Raw genomic sequence first — 27,238 nt, 5'->3', positions numbered from 1 at the left:
ATGTGGTATGTAATTGGTAATGACAACTGTAGAAGAAACATTATTAACTAAAAGCAAAATAACACAAGTCTTACATTCAAAAGGAGATACTTTCTTTTTTTTTTAAGGTTACTTTTTCCACCAGGAAAATTATTTTTCTTTAAACAGTTAAGTTCAAAAATTAGTAGTTTATCATAATTTCTATATGAGAGTATCTTATTCATAGTCCATATTACTTTTGGCTTTTCTTAGCTTTATTTATCAGAACACAGCCCATGTGAAAAATCTAATGACCATAATATTAAAAATAAAATGTCAAATGAAATTACTATTTCCTTATATTTTAAAGAATGTTTACCTACAATTAATAGGAATTAACCTAGAATTAGCTTTAGTAAAATCCATTTTGTTTTAGTTGTTGCTTTAATTCTGTGACTTAGTATTTTGATTCTTGGAGCTACAATAGCATTCCTTAAGTGGTACTGCACTGATTTTATTTTATATAGGAGTTAGAACTGACCATTGGGAATTTGGTGCTATTGGAATATAGGTTTTATCAGTTAAATAATACGTGATCTTAGGTAAATAACTTTGCCTCTTTCAGCTGTTGTTTTTTCGTATGAAACATGTAATTAATTTGATAATATCTATTATGAAAGGTTGTGGAACTTTTAGTCTTTCCAAAATACTTCTAAATATTTGAATGAAAAGACTCAATGCAAATTAACCAATAATTATCATTTGAGCTAGTGTCTACTCTGCTAACCACCATTGCCTGAGCACTCATTGCGGTATCTTATGAAACTAAGTGTATAAAAAACCTACTATTCCCCTCAGTATAAAACCATTTTACTAATAGGTATGGCTGTATCTTATATATATATAAAATACATATTATATATATATACACATACATTTCTTTCTATCAAATATCATGTACTACATAGTATTATAAACAGTCTTCTTTTTTTTTAAGATTTTATTTTTATTTATTTGACAGATAGAGTTCACAAGTAGGCAGAGAGGCAGGCAGAGAGAGGAGGAAGCAGGCTCCCTGCTGAGCAGAGGGCCAGATGCAGGGCTCAATCCCAGGACCCTGAGATCATGACTTGAGCTGAAGGCAGAGGCTTTATCCCTCTGAGCCACCCAGGCGACCCAGTCTTCTTTTAAAAAAAAACAAAAACCGAAACTTTATTTTCGCGCGAGAGAGAGTAAGCGCACAAGCGGGGGTGAGGGTGGGAAGGGGGCAGAGGAGAGGCAGACTCCCCTGCTGAGCAGGGAGCCTGATGCCGTACTGGATTCCAGGATCCTGGGATCATGACTTGAGCCAAAGGCAGACACTTAACTGACTGAGCCACCCAGGCACCCAACAGTCTCTTTCTTCTTAACATAAAAATATTTTAATAGGAGCTACTGCTACTCCATGTAACAAAAAGATTCAGCCCTTCCTACCATATTTCTATATGATGGGGAGTTGACTTTTAACACCTCCCTGAATCAATGCTTTCTTTCTTAACAGTCCTTAATAGTATTTGTCTATTCATTTTATAATACTATCCAAAAGCACTAATAATAATTTTAAAATTTCTATTGAGTATAATCATGTCTTATATAATGAAGTAGCATCTTTCAAATTTTTAATTTAAATTCAATTTAATTAACATATACTGTATTATTAATTTCAGAGGTAGAATTTAGTGATTCATCAGTTGCATACAACACTCAGCACTTACTACATCAAGTGCCCCATCACCCAGTCACTCCATCCTCCCACCCATCTTCCTTCCAGTAACCCAATTTCTTTCCTGTAGTCAAGAGTCAATAGTGTCTTGGGCGCCTGGGTGGAGCAGTGGGTTAAGCTTCTGCCTTCGGCTCAGGTTATGATCCCAGGGTCCTGGGATCGAGGCCCGCATCGGGCTCTCTGCTCAGCAGAGAGTCTGCTTCTCCCTCTCTCTGCCTGCCTCTCTGCCTACTTGTGATCTCTCTCTCTCTATTTCAAATAAATAAATAAAATCTTAAAAAAAAAAAAAAAAAAAAGAGGGCACCTGGGTGGCTCAGTGGGTTAAAGCCTCTGCCTCCAGCTCAGGTCATGATCGAGGGTCCTGGGATCAAGCCCCACATCGGGCCCTCTGCTCAGTGGGGAGCCTGCTTCCCCCCACCTCTCTGCCTGCCTCTCTGCCTACTTGTGATCTCTCTGTCAAATAAATAAATCTTTAAAAAATCTAAAAAAAAAAAAGAGTCAATAGTATCTTAAACTAAAGATTTCTAAGTAACAATATTTATCTATTCAAAACATTTAGTGAATATGCACTACTACTAGATAGTTACCACTTAAGTTCTTTAAGCAACTTACAAAAAACAAAATCCCTAAACTTTCTTTTTAGCTCATTTAACATTTTCTGAGTGCCCATAATTTGCAAGGACTGTCTCTGATTATTCCAGATATTAGAAATGGCATGTGGTGACAAAGCAAGGAATATAGGATGGAGTTAGACATACCCAGTATACTCAGAAGGGACAAAGACACACAACCGAGGAACAATCTCCAGTATCCCTTATTAAACTGGGCATGCCATTCCAATGGACATTGTTGGATCATATAGATTAAATCAATATTTCAGTTGTCTCAAGCATATCAAAGCTATTATTAAAAAAAAAAGCCATGGTTATGGGACACATGGATGGCTCAGTCAGTAAAGTGTCTTTGTTCAGCTCAGGTTCTGATTCCAGGGTCCTGGGATCGAGCCCCATGTTGGGCTCCCTGCTCAGCAGAGAACCTGCTTCTCCCTCTCCCTGTGCCCCTCCCCCAATAGCATGTGCTTAAAAAAAATCCATTGTTAGAAATAAACCCTGAATTTTCAGAGTCTATTCTTCATGGAGCATAGAATAGATGTCAGTGGATGAAAGAATAATATTTTGTCTTCATTCTTTGATTAATCAGTCACCACAACTGCTTCTCACGTCTATTCGAATTCTATCCCTACTGCTGGGTCCAGCTGTAACACCACATCCACAAAGTCTACAATGGATTTTATTCATCCTGTGTTGTAATGCATCCTATCAATTCAAAATCCTAGAACCTATGTATTGATCTTAGCTACTTATCTCAACTACAGGAATCAACAGTCCTGGGACTTTTACTCATATGGCATTACAATACAAACTCCTTACTGGTATAAAAAGTTAAACATGTAAAAATCCTAAGAAATTGTTAAAAAATTTAAAATGTGAAGTAAAGAAAATGTGACCACCTTCAAATTTTCGAATCTGAAATATATGAGCTGTCAATACTATCTTTCATTGCTAGTATAAATCACTTAATCAAGTTATCCTACAAAATTTTCAAAGTGTTTAAAATAGGAAACTGTTTTAAGATACTTTTAAAATGTTAATGAAAAGCATACGGTATATGTATGTTAAATTGTGAAACCACAACGCAGCATAGGATATGAGCATAAAGTTTTCCAATACTGTGTCTTACCAACTGCCTTACCAACTGCCTCAAAATAATGAATTTATTTTAAATAGGCCATAAATATAAGTAATCCCAGAGAGCTGTCTGTTCACCTTCTAGATAAATGTTCTTTTAAAAAGGTTTGAGAATTTGGCATCAATATTGTATTTCTATGTCGTATCTTTAACATCTATGATAATTTGAATGACATGTAGAAAGTTTTATTCATATATTTTGAAAAAAATTGTATTTTGCATTTAAATACAAGGAGTAGACATGCAGGTTTCCAGTTAAGAGAATAGTCAATAGGATTATAACAGCGTTGTACGGTGACAAATAATAGCTACACTGGTGGTGAGCATAGCATAAATACAGAGTTATTCAATCATTATGCTGTACACCTGAAAGTAATGTAACATTTTGTGTCAACTATATTTCAATAAATAAATAATGAAAAATACTGTACTGTACAGTTCTCCCAGGAAGAAAGGAAAAGAAGCAATAGGGCATCTGAAAAAGATCAGTCTATTAGAATAGCTTTTTATATGAAATTTAGAGTATGAACTACATCTTCAAGGTAACTATTTAAAAGTCTTTTTCAAACCGGGTCCCTTTAAAATTTTAAATGTCAATTTCTTCCTTTTAAATTACAGGAAGATACTAAAACTCGATGAGTTGTTATTCAAACACATAGACAGTAAATATTTGAATAATGATTTGCTATTAAACTCAACAGTTTATTTGTAAATGGCAGTTTCTACCACAAACACAATCATTTAAATAATAAAGTCTGTTTGCAACAACATGGATGGAGCTAGAGACTATAATGCTAAGTAAAATAAATCAGTCAGAGAAAGAGAAATAAAGTGATTTCACTCCTATGTAGAATTTAAGAAACGAAACAAAAAACAAACAAACAAAAAAAGGCAGAGGAAAAAAGAGACAAGCCAAAAACCATTCTTAACTATAGAGAACAAACGGATAGTGAACCAAAGGTTGGTGGGTGGGAGGATGAGTGAAATAGGTGAAGGGGATTAAGAGTACACTTGTCATGATGAGCACTGAGCAATGTATAGAATTGCTGAATCATTATATTGTACACCTGAAACATCTATAACATTATGTTAATTATACTGGAATTAAAATGAAAAAAATGACAAGTAATAAAGTCTGGCAACTCAAAGATTCTACTTGTGTTCTTAATATCAGGCAGCAATTTACAAAATAATCATAAAAGCATTAAATAATCATAAAAGAGTAAATTTTGTTAATGGTAAATTCCACTTAGAATGTTTTCATACTATTTATTTTCTATTACTATTATTCATTACTACTTACCTATACCATTTTATTTAGTTAGCTGGAGTTGCTGTAACAAAAATACCATAGACTGGGTGGCTTAAACAACATCTATTTCTCATAGTTCTGGAGGCTGGGAAGTGCTAGATGAACGTGCCTGGTGAAGCTCCACTTCCTGGGTTATAGACTGCTGCCTTGTCATCATGTATTCCATGGTTCCCTCCTTCTTCTTCTTCTTGTAAGGGCACAAATCCCATTATGAGGGTTCCACCATCATAACAGTCTAAGCCTAATTATTTCCTGAAGTTCCTACCTCTTAATACCATCACATTAAAGATTAGGGTTTCAACAAATGATTTGGGAGGGAGGGCGGGCATGTTTATCGCAAGTCATAACACTAATGGACAGGATGAAAAATTTCTCAATCTCATAAGCTGGTGTAGTCTAATTTTCTTTAGAAAAAGGATGTTCAGGAGCACCTGGCTGGCTCAGGCTGGTTGGTTAAGTCTCTATCTACAGCTCATGAGGGTCATGATTCTGGAGTCCCTGGATTGAGCCCTGTGAAGGGTCCCTGCTCAGCGGGAAGTCTGCTTTTGCCTCCCCTCCCCACTACCTACTCCTGTTGTCTCTCTCTCTCTTTCTCTCCCCATGTCAAATAAATAAATAAAATCTTTTTTTTTTTAAAGATCTTTTTTTAAAAAAAAATCTTTTTTTTTTTTTTTTTTTAGTGAGAGAGTTCAGAACGCAAGCAGGGGGAGTGAGAGAGGGAGAAGCAGGCTTTCCCACGGAGCAGGGAGCCTGAGGAGGGGCTGGATTCCAGGACCCTGGGATTATGACCCAAGCTGAAGGCAGACACCCAATGACTGAGCCACCCAGGCACCCTAATAAATATAATCTTAAGAAAAATGTTCAAATAGAATTTATATTATGTATACATATTGTGTTGCGTAGACTTCATGGTTAAATTAAACATGATCTGATTATGAAAAAAGTTAGAACAAATTTAACTAACAAACAAATTTCGATTAAAGTAGCACCTGGGTGGCTCTGTCACATGGGAGATCAGATTCTTGATTTTGGCTCAGGTCATGATCTCAGGGTCATGAGATCGAGCCCTGCATCAGGCTCTGTGCATAGTGCAGAGTCTGCTTGAGATTCTCTCTCTTCCTTTCCCTCTGCCCTTCCACTCTCTCTGTAAAATAAATAAAATCTTAAAAAATAATAAAAAATAAATAAAAATAACAAAAAACTTCATTTTGCTGTGAATAGACCAATGCTTAATTTTTTTAAAAAAAGTTTTTATTTATTTGAGAGAGACCGACCAAGCCCACAATACTTCATTTTTAATAAAAACTACAGATTTCAAAAATTTCTAATGAATGGCAATCCAAAATATTATAAAGAATTCTATAAGTTAAATCTAAATGTGATTAATGTCATAATCAGCCACCAAAAGACCAAAATAAAATTTATACATACATCCCACAGTGCAAATTTTTTTTAAAAGATTTTATTTATTTGACAGAGAGAGATCACAAGTAGGCAGAGAGGCAGGCAGAGAGAGAAGAAGGGAAGCAGGCTCCCCGCTGAGCAAAGAGCCCGATGTGGGACTCGATCCCAGGACCCTAAGACCATGACCTGAGCCCAAGGCAGTGGCTTAACCCACTGAGCCAACCAGGCACCTCCCACAAATATTAAAAGAGAATGCATTCAGTTACAGATACAATTCTACTAATCTTTAAAATCTACAGATTTTTAAAAATCATTTATTTATTTATTTGAGAGTGAGTGAGAATGAAAGAGATCAAAAAGAGGGAGAGGGAGAAGAAGACTGGCTGCTGAGCAGGGAGCCCAATGTGGGACTCGATCCCAGGACCTTGAGATCATGACCTGAGCCGAAGGTAGCAGCTTACCTGACTGAGCCACCCAGGTGTCCCAAGATTTTGTTTTTAAGTAATTTCTACACCCATTGTGGGGTTTGAACTTACCACCTGGAGATCGAGAGTCACATGCTCTACCAGCTGAGCCAGCCCAGTGCCCCTGATTATGCATTTTTAAATAAAACACCAAAGACATGGTCCATGAGAGAAATAATTGATAAGCTCGACATCATTAAAATTAAAAACTTTGGCTCTGTGTAAGATGGTGTCAAGACAGTGAGAAAGTCAAGCTACAGACTGGGAGAAAATATTTGCCAAAGTCATGTCTGATAAACGGTTCTGCATTGGGCTCCTTGCTCAGCAGGGAGCATGCTTTTCTCTCTCCTCTGCCTGCCACTCTGCCCGCTTATGCTCTCTCTCTGATGAATAAACAAATAAATAAATAAATAAATAAAAATAAATAGATAGATACATAAATAGGTAGATAAAAATCAATCTTAAAAAATAAAAGGCATAACCATATCCATGGTCCCTAGGTTTTTTCCTGTTTTGTCCTCTATAGTTGTATAGTCTTGCCATTTTATATTAGGCCTATGATCCATTTTTTTTTTAAGAGATTTTTTTTTTAAAGATTTTATTTATTTATTTGAGAGAGAGAGAAAGCATGAGAAGTGGAGGGTAAAAGGGAGAAGGAAGCTCCTGCTCAGCAGGGAACCTGATGCGGGACTCCAGGATCATGACCTGAGCCGAAGGCAGTCACTTAACTAACGGAGCCACCCAGGTGCCCAGTAAAGTGTGTATCTAGTTCCCTTTTTTTTTTTTTTGGCATATGCAGTCGTTCCAACACTATTTTTGAGGCAACTATCTTCTTCATTGTATTGCCTTTGCAACTTTGTCAAAGATCAGTTGACTTATTTATGAGAATCTATTTCTGGGCTCTCTATTCTGTTCCACCGATCTATGTTTATTCCTTTGCTAATAAAACACTGCTCTGATTACTGTAGTTATATAATAAGTCTAAAATTTTGCTTTTCTTCTCCAATACTACATTGGTTATTCTGAATTTCTTTTCTAAGTTTTTATTTATTTGACAGAAAAAGACTGTGAGAGATAGAGGGAGAGATCATTAGCAGGGGAGATGGGTAAAGGGAGAAGTAGGCTCTCCACTGGGCATGGAGGCCAACGCAGGGCTCAATCCCATGACCCAGAGATCATGACCTAGGCTAAAGAGAGATGTTTAACCGACTGAGCCACCCAGGCACACTGTTCTGAATTTTCTGAATAAACTTCAGAATCAGTTTGTCAATGCCCATGAAATGACTTGCTGAAAATTTGGGGGGACAGCACTGAATTTATTAATCAAGTTGGAAAGAACTAACCTCTTGACAATACTGAATATTCCTATCCATCAACATGAGATCTTTCTCCACTTATTTCTTTGTTGATTTGTTGACCAGAATTTTAAAATTTTCCTCATATAGAGCTTATATGTATTTTGTTAGAATTATATCCAAATGTTTCTTTTGGAGAGTATTTCTTTTTGGAGATAATGTCAATGGCACTGAATTTTTTATTTTAAACTCCACGTTTTCATTTATACTAGAAAGCAACAGACTCTTGTAGAATAATCTTATGTTATGCAACCTTACTATAATCGTGTATTAGCACCAGGAGGTTTTTATGGTTCTTTCTGATTTTTTACATAGACAGCCATATCATCTGCAGATGAAGACAGTTTTATGTCTTTCTTAATCTACATACCTTTCCTTTTCTTTTTCTTTCAAATTTCAGCTTTATTAAGGTATAACTGGCATATCATTGTAAGATATTTAAAGGATACATCATGTCGATTTTGTATACATATACAGCATGAATCTGTAAATTTCCATGGAATCTGTAGTGATGTTCTCTCTTTGGTTTCTGACGTTATTAATTTGTATCCTCTTATTTTCCTTAGTTAACCTTAGCTGGAAACTTAGTGATTTTATTGAACTTTTCGAAGAACTGGCTTTTAGTTTTATTTTTTCTGTTGATTTCATTGATTTCTGTTCTAATACTTCTGCTTACTTTGGACTTAATTTTCTCTTTTTTTCTGGTTTCCTAAGGTGGAAACTTACTGAATTTAGATCTTTTTTTTTTCCTAACATAGGAATTCAATGCTATAATCTAAGCATTGCCTTGTTACTTCCCACAAATTTTGATTAAGCTGTATTTTCATAAAGTTTAAAATTTTTTAGAAGGTTTTTTTTTTAAAGATTTTTATTTATTTATTTGACAGAGAGAGAGACAGTGAGAGAGGGAACACAAGTGGGGGACTGGGAGAGGGAGAAGCAGGATTTCCTGCAGTGCAGGGCGCCTGATGTGGCGCTCAATCCCAGAATCCTGGGATTATGATACGAGCTGCAGGCAGACGCTTAACAACGGAGCTACCCAGGCACCCCATAAAATATTTAAAACTTTTTTTGAGATTTCTTCTTCAACTTCTATGTTTAGAAGTATACTGCTTGATCTCCATGTATTTTAAGATTTTCTAGTTATCTTTTTGTGGTTGATTGCTAGGTTAATTCCATTGTGGTATCCGAGCAGACATTGTATTTCTATTTTAAAATTTGTTACTGTGTGTTTTATGTCCTAGAATGTGGTTTATCTTGGTGAATGCTCCATGTGAGTTTGAGAAAATATTCATTTTCCTGTTTTGGATAGAGTCTATATATGTCAATTATACCCTGTTGATTAAAAATGCTGCTGAGAATGTCCACAATAGCCAAACTATGGAAAGAAACTAGATGTCCATCAACAGATGAATGGATAAAGGTGTCGTATATATACACAAAGGAATACTATGCACCCATCAAAAAAGTGAAATCTTACCATTTGCATTGACATACACGGAACTAGAGGGTATTATGCTGAGCGAAATGTCAATCAGAGAAAGGCAATTACCATATGATCTCCCTGATATGAGGAATTTGAGAGGCAACGTGAGGGGTTTGGCAGGGTAGCGAAGGAAAAAATGAAACAAGATGGGATCAGGAGGGAGACAAACCATAAGAGACTCTTAATCTCACAAAACAAACTCAGGGTTGCTGGGGGAAAGAGAGTTAGAGGGAGGGTGGTTGGGTTATGGACACTGGGGAGGGTATGTGCTATGATGAGTTGCTGTGAAGTGTGTAAACCTGGCAATTTACAGACCTATACCCTTGGGGCTAAAAAAAATTATATGTTAATTAAAAATTAAAAATTAAAAAAAAATGTTGCTGAGTTCAAATATGTCCTTACTGATTTTCTATCTGCTGGATCTATCCATTTTTGAGAGAGGAGTATGGAAGTCTCCAACTATGATAATGAATTCATTTAATTCTCTTTGCTTCATGCAGTTTGATGCTCTCTTGTTAGATGCACACATATTAAAAACTGTTATGTCTTCTTGAAGAATTGACCCCTTTATCATCATGTAATCCTCCTCTTTATCCTGTAGCTTTATTTACTTTGAAGTCTGCTTATAAGCATAATGCACATATATTTAAAATGAGTATCTTGTCGAAAACATACAGTTGGATTTTGTTTTTCTATCCGTTCTGATGATATCCTTTAACTGGTGCACTCAGACCACAGACATTCAACATAGCTACTAATACATTTGGATTACTATCTATTACATTTGTTACTATTTTCTATTTATTGCCCTTGTTCTCTGTTTTTTGTTTGTTTGTTTGTTTTTTTAAATAGCCAAACAATAGTGTTTTATTGATAAAAGGCTACCCCTTAGTAAAATAATTATCTCTAAGTGAAAGTACGTTTTTAGATTTGGGCAGCAAAACAGAGGGGGGCCATAGACGTGAGAGGATATAGGTCTGCCCACCCAAATAGCCCTTATCATGTGACTAACGGCTGGCCCTAGCAGTTCTTGCAAACTTGGCAGGCGGGGGCTGCAGCCACCACGCACAACTTTTAAATGGCTTTTAAATGGCTACCTTTTAAATGGCTTTTCCTAGTGTACTTAATGCCAACGTAACCCAGATAGATGGCCTTACACGGAGGTGCTTTAAAGTCACACACTTTACATTTCCTCTTGATGGATCTTTATATGACTGTACCTGAACCTAAGGCTTCTTTATGCAACAATGAGAAGACAAAATTCTTGAGAACACCCGATTACTGTCTGTAGCCCGCCTCTGTGACTAACCCCTTTGGACCACATCACTTTATTTTGGCCCAAGCAAAAACTCTTCCCATCTTCAGGTGAAGCATTTTCTGCATCTCTGCCCCTCCTGTTAGAGCTAAATGAAAACACGGAGTCAACACCTGCTCCCTCCAGGTGTCCTTTCACCTGTCACTTTCTGGGGACCAGTTTCCCAGTGTCAGTAGAAATGCTGAAAGAAGCAAGCCCCAGAGCCCCTCAGTGCCCCTTGGAGGGAAGGGAGCGGCCAAGGCCACAGAGCACAGAAAACCGATTGGACTGGTAGCATTGATCAGTCCCACACTATGGCACAGATTTGAAATGTCTTTCAGTCTCACCCGACACAACAAAGGATGTGATGGTAGCTGAAAATGTACAAAAGTCTGCACACAGAAAAATGATTGCTCCTATCTGCATTTCAGAAAACTATTAAAAATTTTAGAGAACCAGTTAAAAGAAAGCCAACTCGGCATTCAGGCATTATGGGGTCATGAGCCTCAGGGCCCAGGACAGGTCTGGGTTCAGAGGGCTACCCTCCAAAGGACCCCGATTCTCACTGCTGAGGCAGATCTTACAAGCCTATAGTTACAGAAAGTACATGAGAGTGCCATAGAAAAATATAAAAAAGGCTGGTTTCTAAATATATCATTTACTAATTTTCCTTTAAAAAGTTACTTTTCATGTTAGTTGAGTAAAAATCATTTATTGGCTCTGTGTGGGTAAGAATTGTTGCTGTAATATGAAAACTGGAGCTCACGGACACTCGCTGTCATAGCGGGGTATTACCAGTATCAGCGGGGAACACTACAAAATGTGGCTTGTGGTGTTTTCTGCAGAGCAGCTTAAAAAATGACCTAGCATCAGAAGCCAAAGACTTAAAATTTGCCCCTGATTACCTGTTTTTAAAAGAGCTATTTAAGTATACACATACAGTATTAGATAATAATTCTGTTTTACTTGGTAAAAAAGCAAATGTGCAGATGAATTAACAGTATTGAATTACAGCAGCAAAACTGGTTTTAGGTATTGTGCTCGAAGCAAAGTGAAGCAAGGGAGAAGTGCCATCCTGGTGACCTGGCAGGTGAGTGCCCTGAAGATGCCAGCTCACCTTTCCCCATCACTGGGTCCACATTGCTAGCACCCAGGCACAGGCTGGCTACATCCGGATGTTCTAGAAATGAAATCAAGAGTGCTCCTCAACAACTAGTCAGGCCAGCCAAATCAAAGAAATTCAATGTTAATTATATATAATGACTGATCCTGGAAATCAGCTTCAACATTAGTGGTTAGTCAAGGTGGAAGAAATATGAAAAATGCAAGGTTCACCTCACAAAATATAAAGTATAACATAACAATGAAATACAAATGTTAAAAGCACTTCATACAAAACAACACATCAAAAGTTTAAAAAAAAATTAAATTCTCAGGCACTGGTACTGTAAAATGTGGATGGGCACCCTTCCAATGATCTCTCGGAAACATGCAGCTGTAGAATTCATGCAGAATGTTTTCTCTATCTTGCAAAGCGTTTTCTCACACACGATGCCCATGGGCCCCGCTGTCGCCGTCCCCACCCTGCATTTGCAGCTGCATCTGCGCCTGCATCCTGGCGATCATCTCCTGCATGCAGCAGAGCTCTGCTTCCTTCTCCAGCAGGATCTGGTCTTTATTCATGTCCTCGTTTTCCACTTTCCTGCTGCCTCTCTTGAGCCTCTCAGAGCAGAAGTTTTCATAGTGAAGGTCCTGAGTCACCTCCTGGAGATCCTGCATGTGGGTGATGAGCATCGTCCGCAGCTTCAGAAAGTCACTGTGCTCCGGGTTCTCCACCTCCACAACGCCCAACGGGTAGAGGCAGCCTCTGACCTTCTGGCCCTTGGCTTCAATCAACTGATTGGATCCAACCACAGAGAATGGGATACTGGCCTTGAGAAGTCTAGTCTGCTCTTCAAAGTCCTCATCTTCATCTGATTCTACATCAGGTAAATGATAGATTTTGATATTATGTTCTTCAATTTCATCCAGAATCCTCTTCTTCAAGTGCTCCCGTTCCTTCAGGGTGAGCGTGTCAGCTTTGGCAATGACAGGCACGATGTTCACCTCATTGTGTATTGCTTTCATAAATGCGACGTTTAAAGGCTTAAGTCCGTGTCCAAAGGGCGAGATAAAGTAAAAGCAGCAGTGCACTCTATTATCAATGATGTGCCGTCTGTTCAAGCCACTCTCGTCATGCAGGTACCGTTCAAACTGCTCATCGATGTAGGAGATGATGGTCTTAAAACAATCCCTGCAGTTGGTGGCGTCCCCATAGCCAGGCGCGTCCACCACTGTCAGGCGTAGCTTGACCCCTCGCTCCTCGATCTCCACAGTCGAAGCCTCAATCTGGACAGTTCTTTCAATTTTCTCTACAGCTCCGGGGATGATTCCAGGTAAAGGTCAGTGAGGAACAGGCTGTTTATGAGAGTTGATTTTCCAAGACCCGATTCACTGACCAGCATTAGTGTGAACTCAAAACCCTTTTTCACTGATTTTCGGTGAACTTGATTGGGAAGATGTGCAAATCCGACATAGCCAGGAGTTTCTGGATTTATAAACTGAGTTGGCTGTTGCTTAGACATCTTTAGTGAAGTTTCCTTGATCGATCCCGCCGCAGACCCGCCCAGTGCCCAAGGGAAGCTCGCGCTCCGCCCTGTCCCACCCGGTGCTCGGATCTTGTTCTCTGTTTTTATTGTCTTTCACTGTTTTCTGCCTCTTTTAACTGAATGTTTTACATAATTCTATTTTCTCTTTCTTAGCATATCAATTATTCTTTTGTTTTGCTTTTTTTACTGGTTACCCCTACAGTTTTCAATATACATTCACAACCAATTTACTTTCATGTAACAGTCTACAACTTTAGAAGTAGTGTATCTCATCATAACAAAATAATCCTAATTTCTTCCCTCCATCTTTTATGCCATTGTTGTTATTCATTTTGCTTACATATAAGTACACAGAAGCACTTATTTACACATACATAGACACATACATAAGTACATATAACAATATATTGTTATTATTTTGAACAAACTGCTATTAGGTTAAAAAGAAAAATAAAAGTTCATATTTTATCTTCATTTTTCCTTCTTTCGTGCTCTTTCTTCACATAGATATGAATTTCTGAACTATATTATTTCCCTTCTCTGTAATGAATTCCTTTTAACATTTTTTGTAAGGCAGATCTATTGTCAACAAATTTCTTCAACTTCTGTTTTGTCAATTTCTCCTTCAGGTCTTGAAGGTAATTTTACATGGTATAGAATTCTGCATTAGTAGGTTTTGTTCTCTCAATACTTTAAATATTTCAGTTGACACTCTTGCTTGCTGGTTTCTGAGGAGAAATTTGGTGTAATTCTTATCTTTGTTCCTTATCTTTGCCTCTATGTTGTTCCTTTGGTTCCTATAGGGTGTTGTTTAACTCTGGCCTCTTTCAGGATTCTTTTATCTTTGATTTTCTTCAATTAGAAAGTGATCTGCTGGGCGCCTGGGTGGCTCAGAGGGTTAAGCCCCTGCCTTCGGCTCAGGTCATGATCTCAGGGTCCTGGGATCGAGTCCCGCATCGGGCTCTCTACTCAGCAGAGAGCCTGCTTCCCTCTCTCTCTCTCTCTCTCTGCCTGCCTCTCCATCTACTTGTGATTTCTCTCTGTCAAATAAATAAATAAAATCTTTAAAAAAAAAAAAAGTGATCTGCTAAGTTGTAGTTTCCTTGGGCCATTATCCTGCTTGGTGTTTTCTGAATTTCCTGGGTATCTTGTTTGGTGTCAATTTGGGGGAAATTTTCAGTCAATTGTTTTAAATATTTCTTCTTTTCTCTTTGAGATGGTCCCATTACACCTATGTTGCACCTTTTCTAGTTGTTCCACAGTCCTTGGATATTGTGTTCTGGGTTTTTTTATACTTTTTGTTCTCTTTGATCTTTGGTTTTTAAGAGTTCTATTGTCATACACTGTAATTCAGAGATGCTTTCCTCAGCCATGTCCAGTGTACTAATAAACCCATCAGGGATGTTCTTCTTTTCTGTTACAGTGTTTTTTTCCCTATCTAGCATTGTTTTTGTTGCTGTTCTTTCTTACTATTTCTATGTCTTTGCTTATTTTCCTTAGCCACTTTTGTGTGTTATCTAGTTTATTCATTAGATCTTTTAGCATATTAATCAATCATAGTTGTTTTAAGTTCCTATTCCGTGAAGAACATAGGTTAAGAATCTCAAACTTCAGAAAATGTGCATGATGTGAAATCAGGTTGCCATGTTAAAAAAAAAAAATTACACACACACACACACACACAACAACAACAAAATTCCACCCAACTCCGCTATGTCTGGTTCTGATGCTCTCTTTAAATTGTGTGGTTTTTGTTTTTTGGAATGCCTTGTAATTTTTTCTTAAGAGTGAGACATAATATGCTGGGGTAAAAGGAACAACTATAAATAAATCTTTAGTAACGTAATGGTGAGAGCAGGGAAAGGAAGCACTGTATAACGCCATGACTAGGTCTCAGTGTTTTAGTGAGCCAATGCCTATGGGCTATGAACTTCAAAAGAGCTTTTCAGTTTTGTTTTGTTTTGCTTTCTTTTGCCTTAGGTGGGACAGGATGGCTAGAGTTGGCTGGAGTGGGTATTTTCTTCTGCAAGGAAGGCTAAAGCTGGCTATAATGGGGTATTTCTCCTACCCAGATTAGTTAGGCTCTGATAATACCTCAGCAGGTTAGGTTTTGGTTAACTAGCTTTTCCTGAAGGCAGAGTTTGTTAGGAACACAGTGATCCAGTGTATTTTCAAAATGGTTCCTTTTCCCCTTGCCAGAAGTCCAAGAGTTATTTACTTTGGGAATCTGTTCTAGCTCCTGAAGGTGAATCTCACAATATTGTGGCAGTCTATGATTGGGTCTCCCTGGAGGTGTTATGTCTCAGAATTGTCTGCACTGAGCCTCCAGCAATTGTAACAATTACAGTGCAGGTTTTTCTACCTAGGCACCTGTTCCTGTGGTGGTTTCAGCTCCTGAGTCTCTACTCCTGTAAGTCAAAACTCATTGTATTTGTCTAGGATCTCCCATCTTAGGGGTAGTGTTTGCCTTGTATCCTTCTCTCTCTTAAAAAAATTTAAGAAGACTTTAAAATTTAACAGACTGCTGATTTTTCAGTCTGTTCAGGCTTTTACTTGTTACGATGGAGTAGGGACTTCCAAATTCCTTACACATGTAACCAAAAACTATTCCTTGATTTTTAACAGGAATACATGGTCCTATTCTTCAAGACTAAAAACCTGTGTCATTTTTTTTTCATAAATAAAGGTAATTTATTCATTTATCTATATGAGTTGACAAGAATGCTAAATTAAAAATGTTTTTTTCAATTCAGGAAAAAAGGGAAATTCCCCCTTACTATGAGTTTAAAAATAACAATGTAATGTTTAAAAGTTGAATCTGTATTTAAAAATTTATTTATATTTTATTCTTAAAAGCATTTTTTTCATCTACTTTATATTAATAAGGTTTTGTTCTTTTCCAAAACATTGCAAAGACAGTCTGTGCCAATTTTGTTATGGACAAAGCTTAAATTTTTTTTTTTTTTTTAAAGATTTTATTTATTTATTTGACAGAGAGAGATCACAAGTAGGCAGAGAGGCAGGCGGAGAGAGAGAGGAGGAAGCAGGCCCTCCGCTGAGCAAAGAGCCCGATGCGGGGCTCGATCCCAGGACCCTGAGATCATGACCTGAGCCGAAGGCAGAGGCTTAACCCACTGAGCCACCCAGGCACCCCAAAGCTTAAATTCTATACACGGTTCTGCTAGTAAGAAAACGAAAGTCTTCTAAATAGGGTATGTAAACTTCCACTCAATATCTAAGAGTTGCTTTTCTCTCCCTTTAGCTGATTTAGAAGCAAATTCTGTTGCAGAAGTATATTTAGGTCGTTCCATACATTTTTTTTCCATTAAATTAAATAAATGCTAGTAGCTTCCATGTGGCTTGATTCCGAGCATAGGTAAGACTAAACACTAAGAGCTTTTATTTCTGAACATTATCAGGAAAAATTATGAAATTTAACTTTAAAGTCTTTATCAATTAGATACAATTTTCATCTGTCCAATTAATTTCTTAATGCTATAATCTGATTAATGTCTTATTTATGCAGATTAAAGATTCATAGTAAGGCCCATTAAAATCCTGATATATGACTTCATGAAAAAATTGTATTTTAGAAATACTCCAGCAATTTGTAACATGATGACTAGTAGCAAAATTGACATACCAAGAAAACATCTGGTTATCAACCTAAAGAAATGATGTCTAAAACAAAACAATCACATCAATATATTTATAAGACCATGAAGGGAAACCAAATATTCATTAAAGTTGTAGTTCATATTTTCATTCATATCTTAGGACCCTAATATGAAAACACATGTTCAAAACTTTCAATTGAAGAACTATTTGAGATAAAGTTCATAAGCTCTAATAAATGGACTTTAAAACAATAAAATAATTACTTTTCCTGAAAAAAGCCTTTCCATAAATTAAGCACAATTAACTGTCTACAAACAAAAAAATACTGAATTAGCATCTCCAAGAACTGAATTAAAATATAATGTTTTTAAAGTAAAGTGTTCTTTGGTTTAAAGAGAATAATAATCAAGCCACAATAAAAAACAACCACCAACAACAAAATGAGTACTCTGTTAAAGCTAAGAATTACAAACATTAACTATAAATGAAATATTTAAAGCATTGCACTGTTATCATAACATTTATGACATAATACAGAAAAATTTTGGAATCTTCTGTATTGTTTAAGGATACAAATAGCCCACTTGCTGTCAAGAATGGCCAATGCTACCTGGTGAAAACTGAGACGGGACTCTGGGATGGAAAACAGGGTTAAAAAGCTAAGTAGTATAGGGGCATCTGGGTGGCTCAGTGGGTTAAAGTCTCTGCCTTCAGCTCAGGTCATGATCCCTGGATCCTGGGATGGAGCTCCACCTTGGGCTCTCTGCTTAGCAGGGGGCCTGCTTCCTCCTCTCTCTCTGCCTGCCTCTCTGTCTACTTGTGATCTCTGTCTGTCAAATAAATAAATAAAATCTTAAAAAAAAAGAAAAAGGGGGCACTTGGGTGGCTCAGTGGGTTAAGGCCTCTGCCTTCAGCTCAGGTCATGATCCCAGGGTCCTGGGATCCGGCATCAGGCTCTCTGCTCGGCGGGGAGCCTCCTTCCTCCTCTCTCTCTGCCTGCCTCTCTGCCTACTTGTGATCTCTGTCTGTCAAACAAATAAATAAAATCTTAAAAAAAAAAAAAGCTAAGTAGTATAAATGTGCTTATGTGTATAGTTTTTAAAAAAATTCTTGTGAAATACAAAAATATTGATAAGGTGTTTTTATATAATGAAGTATATTCAACGGCTTTAGCAAGTTGCTGAAAAAAGGAAATGAATAGTGGAAAAATATTAAGATAAGTCCTAGGCAGGTTAGTAGTATAACATGCATTGTCTATAATACAAAGTTAGTTAGGTATATTATTGGGTGATTCTGGAGGAAATAGTTACCATTTCTTATTATTGAATACTTGGGTGACCAAAATGCAGAACAGTATCAGTATGTGAAAAGGATTAAAAAGGGACCTAAGTGATAGTTCTCTGCACAGTTTCTAGTTCTGAATTGTTCAGTTTTCACAATAGGAAATCCAGAAATAAATCTGGTATAAATTTGAACATTCAGTGTGTGACTCATTCATACATAAAGATAGGATTATTTAAGAAATGCAAAACTGGGGGCACCTGGGTGGCTCAGTGGGTTAAAGCCTCTCCTTTGGCTCAGGTCATGATCTCAGGGTGTTGGGATCGAGTCCAGCGTTCCCCGCAACCCCCGCATCGGGCTCTCTGCTCAGTGGGGAGCCTGCTTCCCTTCCTCTCTCTCTGCCTGTCTCTCTACCAACTTGTGATCTCTATCAAATAAATAAATAAATAAAATCTTAAAAAAAAAAGATGCAAAACTGGCTATCCATTGAATAGAACATAAAATTGTAGCCTATCATCTTATTGCATATATAAATATTAATTTGAGTTTAATTAAACATAGTCTAGAAAATCTAGGATACTACACGATACAATCCAGGGATAGGTATTTTAAAAATAAGCTAGAAACCCAAAAGTTACTGAAGAAATCAGAGACATATTTTATCATATGAATGTATCTTTGGCAAAAGATACTAAATAGCAAGTCAAGAAAAAGATGAGAGAGCTGAAAAAACACTATGAAGACAGGACAGAGCGGTAATAGCTATCACAATTGAAAAGAAAGGATAAACAATATAAATAGGGATGTAGATAAGAGGTACTTTTGGTTGAAAAAAGCAAGATGAATATGCATATTTAAATGATGCTATTTTATAAAATAAATGCTTAAAAAAACTATGAGAAGTTCTCTGTGTGGAGAGAGAGAAGGAGAAAGAGAGCATACCCGTACATGTGGGTTATAGAACTATTCTTCTATTTATTTATTTATTTAGGAAAAGCTGCACATGCAATGGGTGGAGAGGGGCAAAGGAAGACGGCGAGAGAGAATCCCAAGCAGGCTCCGTGGCCAGTGCAGAGCCCGTCACTGAGCTTAATCTCAGGATCCCGAAATCATGACCTGAGCTAAAAGCAAGAGTCGCACACTTAATCAACTGCGCCTCTAAAACTATTCTTTTAAGACTGTGTGATCATGCAGAAAAAAGTGCAGAAAGACACAAATTTTGTAAGGATATTTGTAGAGTAGTTTAGAGGCAGGAGAGCCATATTATGAAGTAATGGGGAAAAAAAGAAGAGAAAAGGCCTGTACTAAAATAGCTAGTATGCATAATCACATAACTACATTGATATAAAATCATACACATGAAAAAAAATTAAGAAGGGGAATTAAGAAGGGGATAGTGACCAAACTTGCCAGAGGAAATACCCAAGGAATTTATATAAATATTTGGATGCTCTTCTGCTTATAGTCTCATTAAATGTAAACTGAAGTAGCCATAGAGGCCAAATATTATCATTCTGATGTGTATGTGTTTAGCTTGACTGTTATTAAAGGAACAGTCAGCTCAATATAGTTTCACAGTTAGTATAGTTTTACTGGAGAGGTCAGCAAACTTTCTATAAAAAAACAAATAGTAAATATGCTAGGCTTTCTGGGCCATATTGTCTCTATCACAACTAGTCAACTCTGCCACTGTAGGATAAAAGCAGTCATAGGTGGTGATGGTTATTTTTAGGAGTTAACTTAGTGAATACAGAGTATCAAGTTATTTAATCAAACATTGATTTAGGCATTGTTGTGAAGAGATTTTGTAAATGTGCTTAACATTTACAATATGTTGACTTTAAGGAGATTATCCTTGATAATACTATGGGCCTCATCTAATCAGCCTTGTGAGCAAAAAATAGCTTTTCTGGAGAAAAAATTCAGCCTCAAGGCTATACTATCCATGCTTGTTGGGAGTTTCTGGCCTTCTGGTCTACCCTCCAACTGTGATAGCCAATTCTCTAGATACATAGATAGGTAGTACTATTATATACTATTTGTTCTGTTTCTCTGGCCAACTCTAATACACAAACAATACGTAAACATAGCCAGCCTGTGTTCCAATAAAACTATTTGCAAGAATAGGGAGTGAACCAGATTTGGCTTGTATACTATATTTTCCCAACCCCCAGTACTATTAATAATAAAAGATACTTGCTTTTGTTTAAAACCATGTTTCAGGCAGTGTGAAATGTGCTTCACATATGAATTCCAAGTGTCTAATAAATTGGTTATTGCTTCTGATCAGCTCATATATTTTGGAGTAGCTATATGAGCAAAAATTATATTCCTAGAACCAGTGAGCTCTTGATCATGAGCTTAGGTATAAGAAAGTAAGAAAGGGTTTCTCAGAGAGGTGGGTTGTATCCACCCCCATTTTTTTTCAGTGAGGGTTTTAAAATGGTACTCTTTACTTGTTTTTATATTGTTTCATCTATCAGCTTTGGGGATTGAAAATTATTGCAGCAGAAATCAACCAACAAGTGTCTTGGATGTTTATTTATTAAATGTGGTACCTTTTGAAAAACTCAAATTTCTAAGATTACCTTTAATTTAGGGAAAAATTAAAATTCATGAAATCACTAAATCACGGGGTTATCATTTTTGGAATGAAAGGGATTCTTCACATCAAAGATTTAAAGCACAGAATCCTTAAGTAAGAAGAGTCCTAGGGGTGCCTGGGTGGCTTATTCATTTAAGCATCTGCCTTCAGCTCAAATCATGATCTCAGGGTCTTGGGTTGAGCACCCTGTGGGGAGTCTGCTTCTTCCTTTCCCTCTGACCTTCCTCCTGACTTAAGTTCTCTCTCAAATAAATACATAAAATCTAAAAAAAAAAAAAAAAAAAAAAAAAGGATGAGTTCTCAATCTATGATTAAATAATATTACATATTTAAAATTATCTATACCTTGGGGCACTGTGTGGCTCAGTCAGTGAAGCGCTCAACTCTTGCTTCCAGTTCAGATCATGACTCCGTCTTGAAATCAAGGCCTGTGTCAGCTCCACTCAGTGTGGTCAGCTTGGGATTCTCTCCTTCCCCAGCCCCATGCATACTTGGGTGCTCTCTCTCACTCAAATAAATAAATATAATCTTAAAAAAATAAAATTACCCATAACTTTTTAAAAAAAGAGAGAGAACATAAGAAGGGGGAAGGAAGCAGGCTCCCCACTGAGCAGAAAGCCCAAAGTGGGGTTCAATCCCAGGACCCTGGGATCATGGCTTGAGCTGAATATAGACATTTAACTAACTGAGCCACCCAGGCACCCCAAATTACCTGTAACTTTAAATAGTTGATTCCCAAATTGGTTGATGCTACAAGGCTTCCTTTCCAGGGATTAAGATTTCCATTTAGGAAGAAATTGGCATCCTTTCTCTTCAACTTAGGGACCTCCCTATAACCACTCTTTTCTCATCCCCAGTATTACCTCCTGTAAATCAAAAGTTTAAGAAATAACCTACATTTAAAAATGATTTATAAAAAGCAAACATGACCACACTTTTTCAAGATCACATTGTTTATTCAAAGTGAAGAGTATCTATAAGATTGCCCTCACATAGAGAAACTTCTTAGAAGGTTAGGTTGTAGAATGACAAAAAAGGAACACTGGAACTTTTTTTTTTTAAATTTTTAAAGATTTTATTTATTTCTTTGACAGAGATCACAAGTAGGCAGGGAGGCAGGCAGAGAAAGATGGTGGTGGTGGGGGGAGCAGGCCACCTGCCGAGCAGAGAGCCTGATGCGGGACTCGATCCCAGGACCCTGAGATCATGACCTGAGCTGAAGGCAGAGGCCTAACCCACTGAGCCACCCAGGCACCACACACTGGAACTTTTAAATTCAATATCTGAAAGAGAATTTTCTAAGCTATTAGATAGTTGAAGAAACGTTTAACCATAAGAGGAAAGGGCTCTTATAACCATGACCAAATGACAAATTTATAAAGTAGAAGGAGGAAATTCATAATAGTAAATAAGACCCTAATTTAGAGAAGTAGCCAAGTTCAGAAATGGGAACCAATGAGTGGTGTGGGCAAGTGAACCAAGATACGAAAACATATGTCAGAGTTGGTCCAAGGACAAAAACTTTAGCAAAGGAAGGTCAAGTAGGGGAATTTTGTGGGGAAAAAAAAAAAAAAGACAATTATGGAGTCTAAATTGATCAAACAGTTCTGAATTCAAAAATTTGGCCTGTCAAATCATTTTGTACTGATTTTTAGTTCAGAAAATATAGTCACCATTGTAACTCATCTGCATCCACAATTTCCATCAAATTGTCTTTAACACAGGAAAATCTCAATGATTATTTGTTAATAATGATAATTACGTGGAAACTCAAATCAGAGAAGGTATTTTAAGAAACAATATCTAACCATTCTTAAGGAATAAAAACATAGTTATCAGTGATCTTTATCCAATTACTAGAGTCGCTAAGAAATTAGAGTCTGGAAGATATGTTTTGCACAGAAAACTGGTGCCACACTCACCTCTGCTGATATCATCAGTTCTGGGGGAAGCCATAATCTGCCAAAATCTGAACCATTCTTGCCAGGTTTGGGGATTCTGTAGAGAAGTTACTGCTATCAGGTCTGACTGCCATAGCTCAGGAAAGTGGTGCAGCCATTCCTCTTAGCGTAGAAAATACTAGAGAAGATGTTTAAGGGACCTAAAATATTAAGCCCCAGAAACACAGTATTAGGAGTGGTTTAGAGGCGGAATACAATAGTTAATAGTTATGGAGTGCTTACTATGTTCCAGGAACTGATGCTTATCTCATTTAATCCCTTCAACAACCCCACGGGGTACGAGCATGGTTATCAACCCCATTTTACAGAAACAAGTTTCAGCAAGGTTAAGGAATTGCTCAAGACAAGAAAGGTAGGATTTGTACAACTAGGATTTGTACTCATGCAGTCTGGTGCTTCAGGTGTGAGTATCAACAGCCGCAAAGCTAGAGGTATATTCAAACAGGCTGAGGAAAAAAATGTTTCCTAAAGTAAATAAGACCCTAATTTAGAGAAGTAGCCAAGTTCAGAAATGGGAACCAATGAGTGGTGTGGGCAAGTGAACCAAGATCTTTAGATACGAAAACAAATTAATTTTGTATGTACTCTAAAGTAACATACGAGGTGCTCTTTAATTCACATCCTGAAAAGATAGACTGGCATTTACCTGCCAACTTTAAATAATAAACTTTAAATCTTTAAAATTTACATTTTACAATTTATTTATAATAGTGAAGCATGGACAATCTGTTAGTCTCCCAGAGTGAAATGGGAGAAGTGATAGCGCGTTCCCTTCAGATGAAATGACAAAAACAAAACAAAACAAACAAACAAACCATATAAAACTCATACGTCATTAATTAGAATTACTTGAATGCAATGCATTGCTTAAAATCTAATAAAATAAGTCACTTTAAAAAGTCAGGTGCCCTGAGTAAGCCTACAAGTTTCAATAACTTATCTTTACCGGTAAAGAACTTTTACGTTTGATAAATTACTCAAAATACGCACAATATCACCTAAATCCACGTAATATCTAAATCCACATAAATTGTGGCTTTCTTCTCTTACTCCCTTTTATTTTTTACTAAACCTTTATATATTAAGTTTACCACACTTAGAGGTTTCTGTAAGTTTCGCCTCATTTTAACCAGACCATTTACTTTACAATTTTCTTCCAAGTGAATTTTTACTGCAAAATCCTACACTATCAAGGATCGGTACCAGGATTTTAAAAGACGTAACTGTAAAAGTACACCACCACCAAGACTTAATGACCACCAACAGGGAACGGTCCCGGAGAAACCCGCTCCTACCCCGAAAGGGGAGGGCTCGCAGACCACAGCAGGGCGGGAAGGGAGCGGGAGGAGGGGAGGTCGGATGAAGCAGTGCTTAAGTCAATAAACATTCGCTGCGCCACTTACCAGGAGACAAAAAAAAAAAAAAAAAAAAAAAAGAAAGAAAGAAAAGAAAAAAAATAGCTGGGCGGTACTTCAGCAGTGGGTCCTGCAGCTTTGCGGGAGGGGGCAAGAGCCTGTAGCGGGGACTCGGGCGCCTGGGAGCGGTAGGGCTGGATCAGAACCTCTCGCCAAGCAGGCGAGGGCGGCCAAGTAGGGACAGGCCTCTAGCGCCCAGCTCCCGGCGTCCGCACCCTCACTGGCCCAGCCGCCAGCCCGCCAGCCGACCCGCCGCAGCTGCTTACCAGTGGCGCCTCGCTGCCTCCCCGGGGGCAGCCCTTCAACCGTTGCCGCAGTCAGAGCACCACCCCGCGGTAGGGTACGTCGAGCCCGCCCGCAGCTCTCAGGTCCCCGCAGCACCGCCCCTCTCGCGAGAAGTCGGCGGAGTCTGTGAAGTTGGGGGCGGGGGAGAAGAAGGGAGGGGCTTTCAACGGTGGCGGCTGGTTCTGCGCCGGATCCGGGCGAGGGGCGGGCGCCATTGTGCTTCTCTGCCGAGTGCTCTGGTTTATTTAGGAGCCCTGATCTCCGAGGAAGAAGGCGGTGGTCGCTTCGAGCAGGACGCGCCCTGTACAGTGCCAGCTTGGGAAGAGGGGTAATAAGCTGCGGCTCTCGGGCTTCTCCCTCTGGGGGAGTTGGTTCTAGCCAAGGCCGCGTGGGGGAGGGGAGGAAACGAAGTGCAGGCCTGGGGACGCGGAGGCTGCTTCCCTCGTCTTTGGTTGGGGCGGAGGAGCGTGATCGGCGCCGCGGTTACGGAGGGCGGCCGGGCGCCGGCCTCGACCGGTGGCCTTTTTGTCTCGTGGTGGAGTTTGTGACGGGTAGAGGGGCAGATTGTACGTCTTCCTGATGAACGTGTGGTCGGCGAGGGCAAGGGGCTTGGGTACTGCATTGGCCTTGGGCGGCCTCCTCTTGATGGGGGTAAGGAGGATCCTCCGGAACCCTGCGGGCCGGGAGTGTCACGAGTGAGGTATTTAGTGAGCGCCGAGTGGAGGGCGGGGAGGGTTGGGACTCCGCCAACCCGGTCTCCAGTTGAAGGGACTTCGCCAGCCCTTAAGTTGCGGTGAAGATTTGGTCATTGATCGCTCCATTTCTTGACTGTCGTGTTACTTTGGGAGTTTTGTATCGTGGGAAATTGTATGTCCTTCAAATTGAAATAGTTGATGGTGTATATGTAAAACGGACCTGTTGGCCTAAGAAGTGAAAATCTGGAAGGCATCAGTTGTAGATATTCTCTCATTTTGATGGAACCGCGTAGTGAAGATGAACACGTACGGAGAAGCACCATAAAATACTACAATTTTTTTTTTCCCTACGTGCACATGTAGATAGTAATAAATGGGGGAAAATCTGTCCTGGTAGTGGATTCATCACGACTAGTGTCGTTTGGCACTACTGAGAGTAAATGTGCCAAAGTGAAATTGAATTTAGTAAGTTGTTTTTTTTTTTTTTGTAGGACTTTAGGTTTGTTTTGTAAATATTTTAAACTTCCCCGTACTCCTTTCTCACTTTTCTGTCAAGAGCTAAGGTAAGGTTAAAAATGAATTTTTGACTTAAAAACCAAACCGTATACTTTTATTAACAAGGCAAACACATGGTGTAGCTAGATTTTTCAAGAGGATAAACATGTTTCAGGAATGAGGATCAGTATTTCATTTACAGCTCTACAGCCTCTTGTGAAACAGTTGTGTCTGAGGGATTTAGAGTCAGAAGATCTGGGTTTGGGTCTTAATTTTGCCAGAATTATTTAACCTGTGTTTTCTTAGAAACATAGCACTTTTCTTTGAGTTGAGATGGGAATTAGATTAGGTGAGGTAGCTGATAGTAGTCTAACACCTAGGGGGAGTAATGCTCTGGGAATGAATTTTTAATGGATATAAAACAATTGGAATTGATACCTGAAGTCCAGTTGTTTATATTCTGGTCAGAATAACCTTAAAATTTTACTCTGCCTGTGGTACCCCTTCCCTCCATTAATATAAGTTCCATACTACAAATGTTTTTAGATAAGAACTTTTAAAACTTTTCCTTTGCTGTAAATTTATACCACAGATGTAAGCTTGTAAGCATGGTCTTGACTTTTTTCCAAAGTTGCATGCGGGGTCAGATGTCTTGAGTAAGAATGACTAAAAATTCCTACTTACTTAAATACAGGTGATTAGTTTTTTGCTGCACTGGCAAGAGAGCTTATTTTCCAAGATAAAGCACAGAGATTCCTTTATATAGATACACACCTATGTTCTACATGAAGATGTCAGGTAATCAACTGACACGTCATCCATGGCTCTTGTACAGCCTATTTTTAATGAGCTCTATATCCATTTCACACAACTCTTCATCTCGTGTATGTTTAGGAGTTGCCCATGTTTTAAAATTTTAGGAAAATAATAGTGCAGAATTATCAAATTATGTGAAACATTTTTTGATAATTTGTTATTGATTGTATTCTGGCTACTAGACCAAGGCTTCATGTTACAAGAATGCGCTTGACACAGCATCTGCCTTCCACAACTCACAGTTCAGTCATGAGACTAATGTATAAACAACTACTGCTGTTATCACAGGCTAAGAACATGGTAGTACTGTGGGAGCAAAAAATTGACCAAAGTTTCAGTCTTTGGGGAAATTTTTTACAGGAACTATTGCTTGAACTGAGATGTTAAGGGGACTAGCAGTTTGATAGGAAATTGCAAAGTCATGGTATGGTATTTTGTTTTAGGAATGGACAATTTGTTCCCATAATTGCAACAAATTAGAAGGTGACATGAAAGACCTACTGTTTCAGAAAGTGCTCTATGCTGTGGGAATGCAGAGTTATTGCGTCTGTAAGCCCAATAAAAATGATTTTTAGATTATCTTTACTGACAGCATCCTTCTGTTACTGCAGATAATTAAGTGCCAGTAATGAAGAA

At 38.1% G+C, this 27,238-nt stretch overlaps 2 protein-coding genes across 15 annotated transcripts in view; one reads left to right on the top strand and one right to left on the bottom strand.

Annotated features, from left to right (window-relative positions):
- Nucleotides 1–11,074: 11,074 nt before the first annotated feature.
- Nucleotides 11,075–13,804, bottom strand: LOC101690047 (septin-2-like). The gene is given in 2 exon segments (XM_045066613.1): nt 11,075–13,212; nt 13,215–13,804. Coding segments are annotated over 2 exon segments (1,080 nt in total). The 5' UTR covers nt 13,408–13,804; the 3' UTR covers nt 11,075–12,325.
- Nucleotides 13,805–24,737: 10,933 nt separating this feature from the next.
- Nucleotides 24,738–27,238, top strand: part of MARCHF7 (membrane associated ring-CH-type finger 7) — a 50,954-nt gene continuing 48,453 nt past the window's right edge. For 13 of the 14 annotated variants that reach the window (XR_006602463.1, XR_001178097.2, XR_006602464.1 and 10 more), the window contains exon 1: nt 24,738–24,924. The gene's annotated coding sequence lies outside the window, so the exon portion shown is untranslated. The other variant, XM_004743916.3, reaches the window with a different exon arrangement.

Source organism: Mustela putorius, unplaced genomic scaffold (genome assembly GCF_011764305.1).
Source record: "Mustela putorius furo isolate JIRA1106 unplaced genomic scaffold, ASM1176430v1.1 tig00003869_pilon_pilon_pilon, whole genome shotgun sequence".
NCBI classification, from domain to species: domain Eukaryota; kingdom Metazoa; phylum Chordata; class Mammalia; order Carnivora; family Mustelidae; genus Mustela; species Mustela putorius.
Note: the sequence above shows the minus strand (reverse complement) of the source record. Positions and strands in the feature narration are given on the sequence as shown.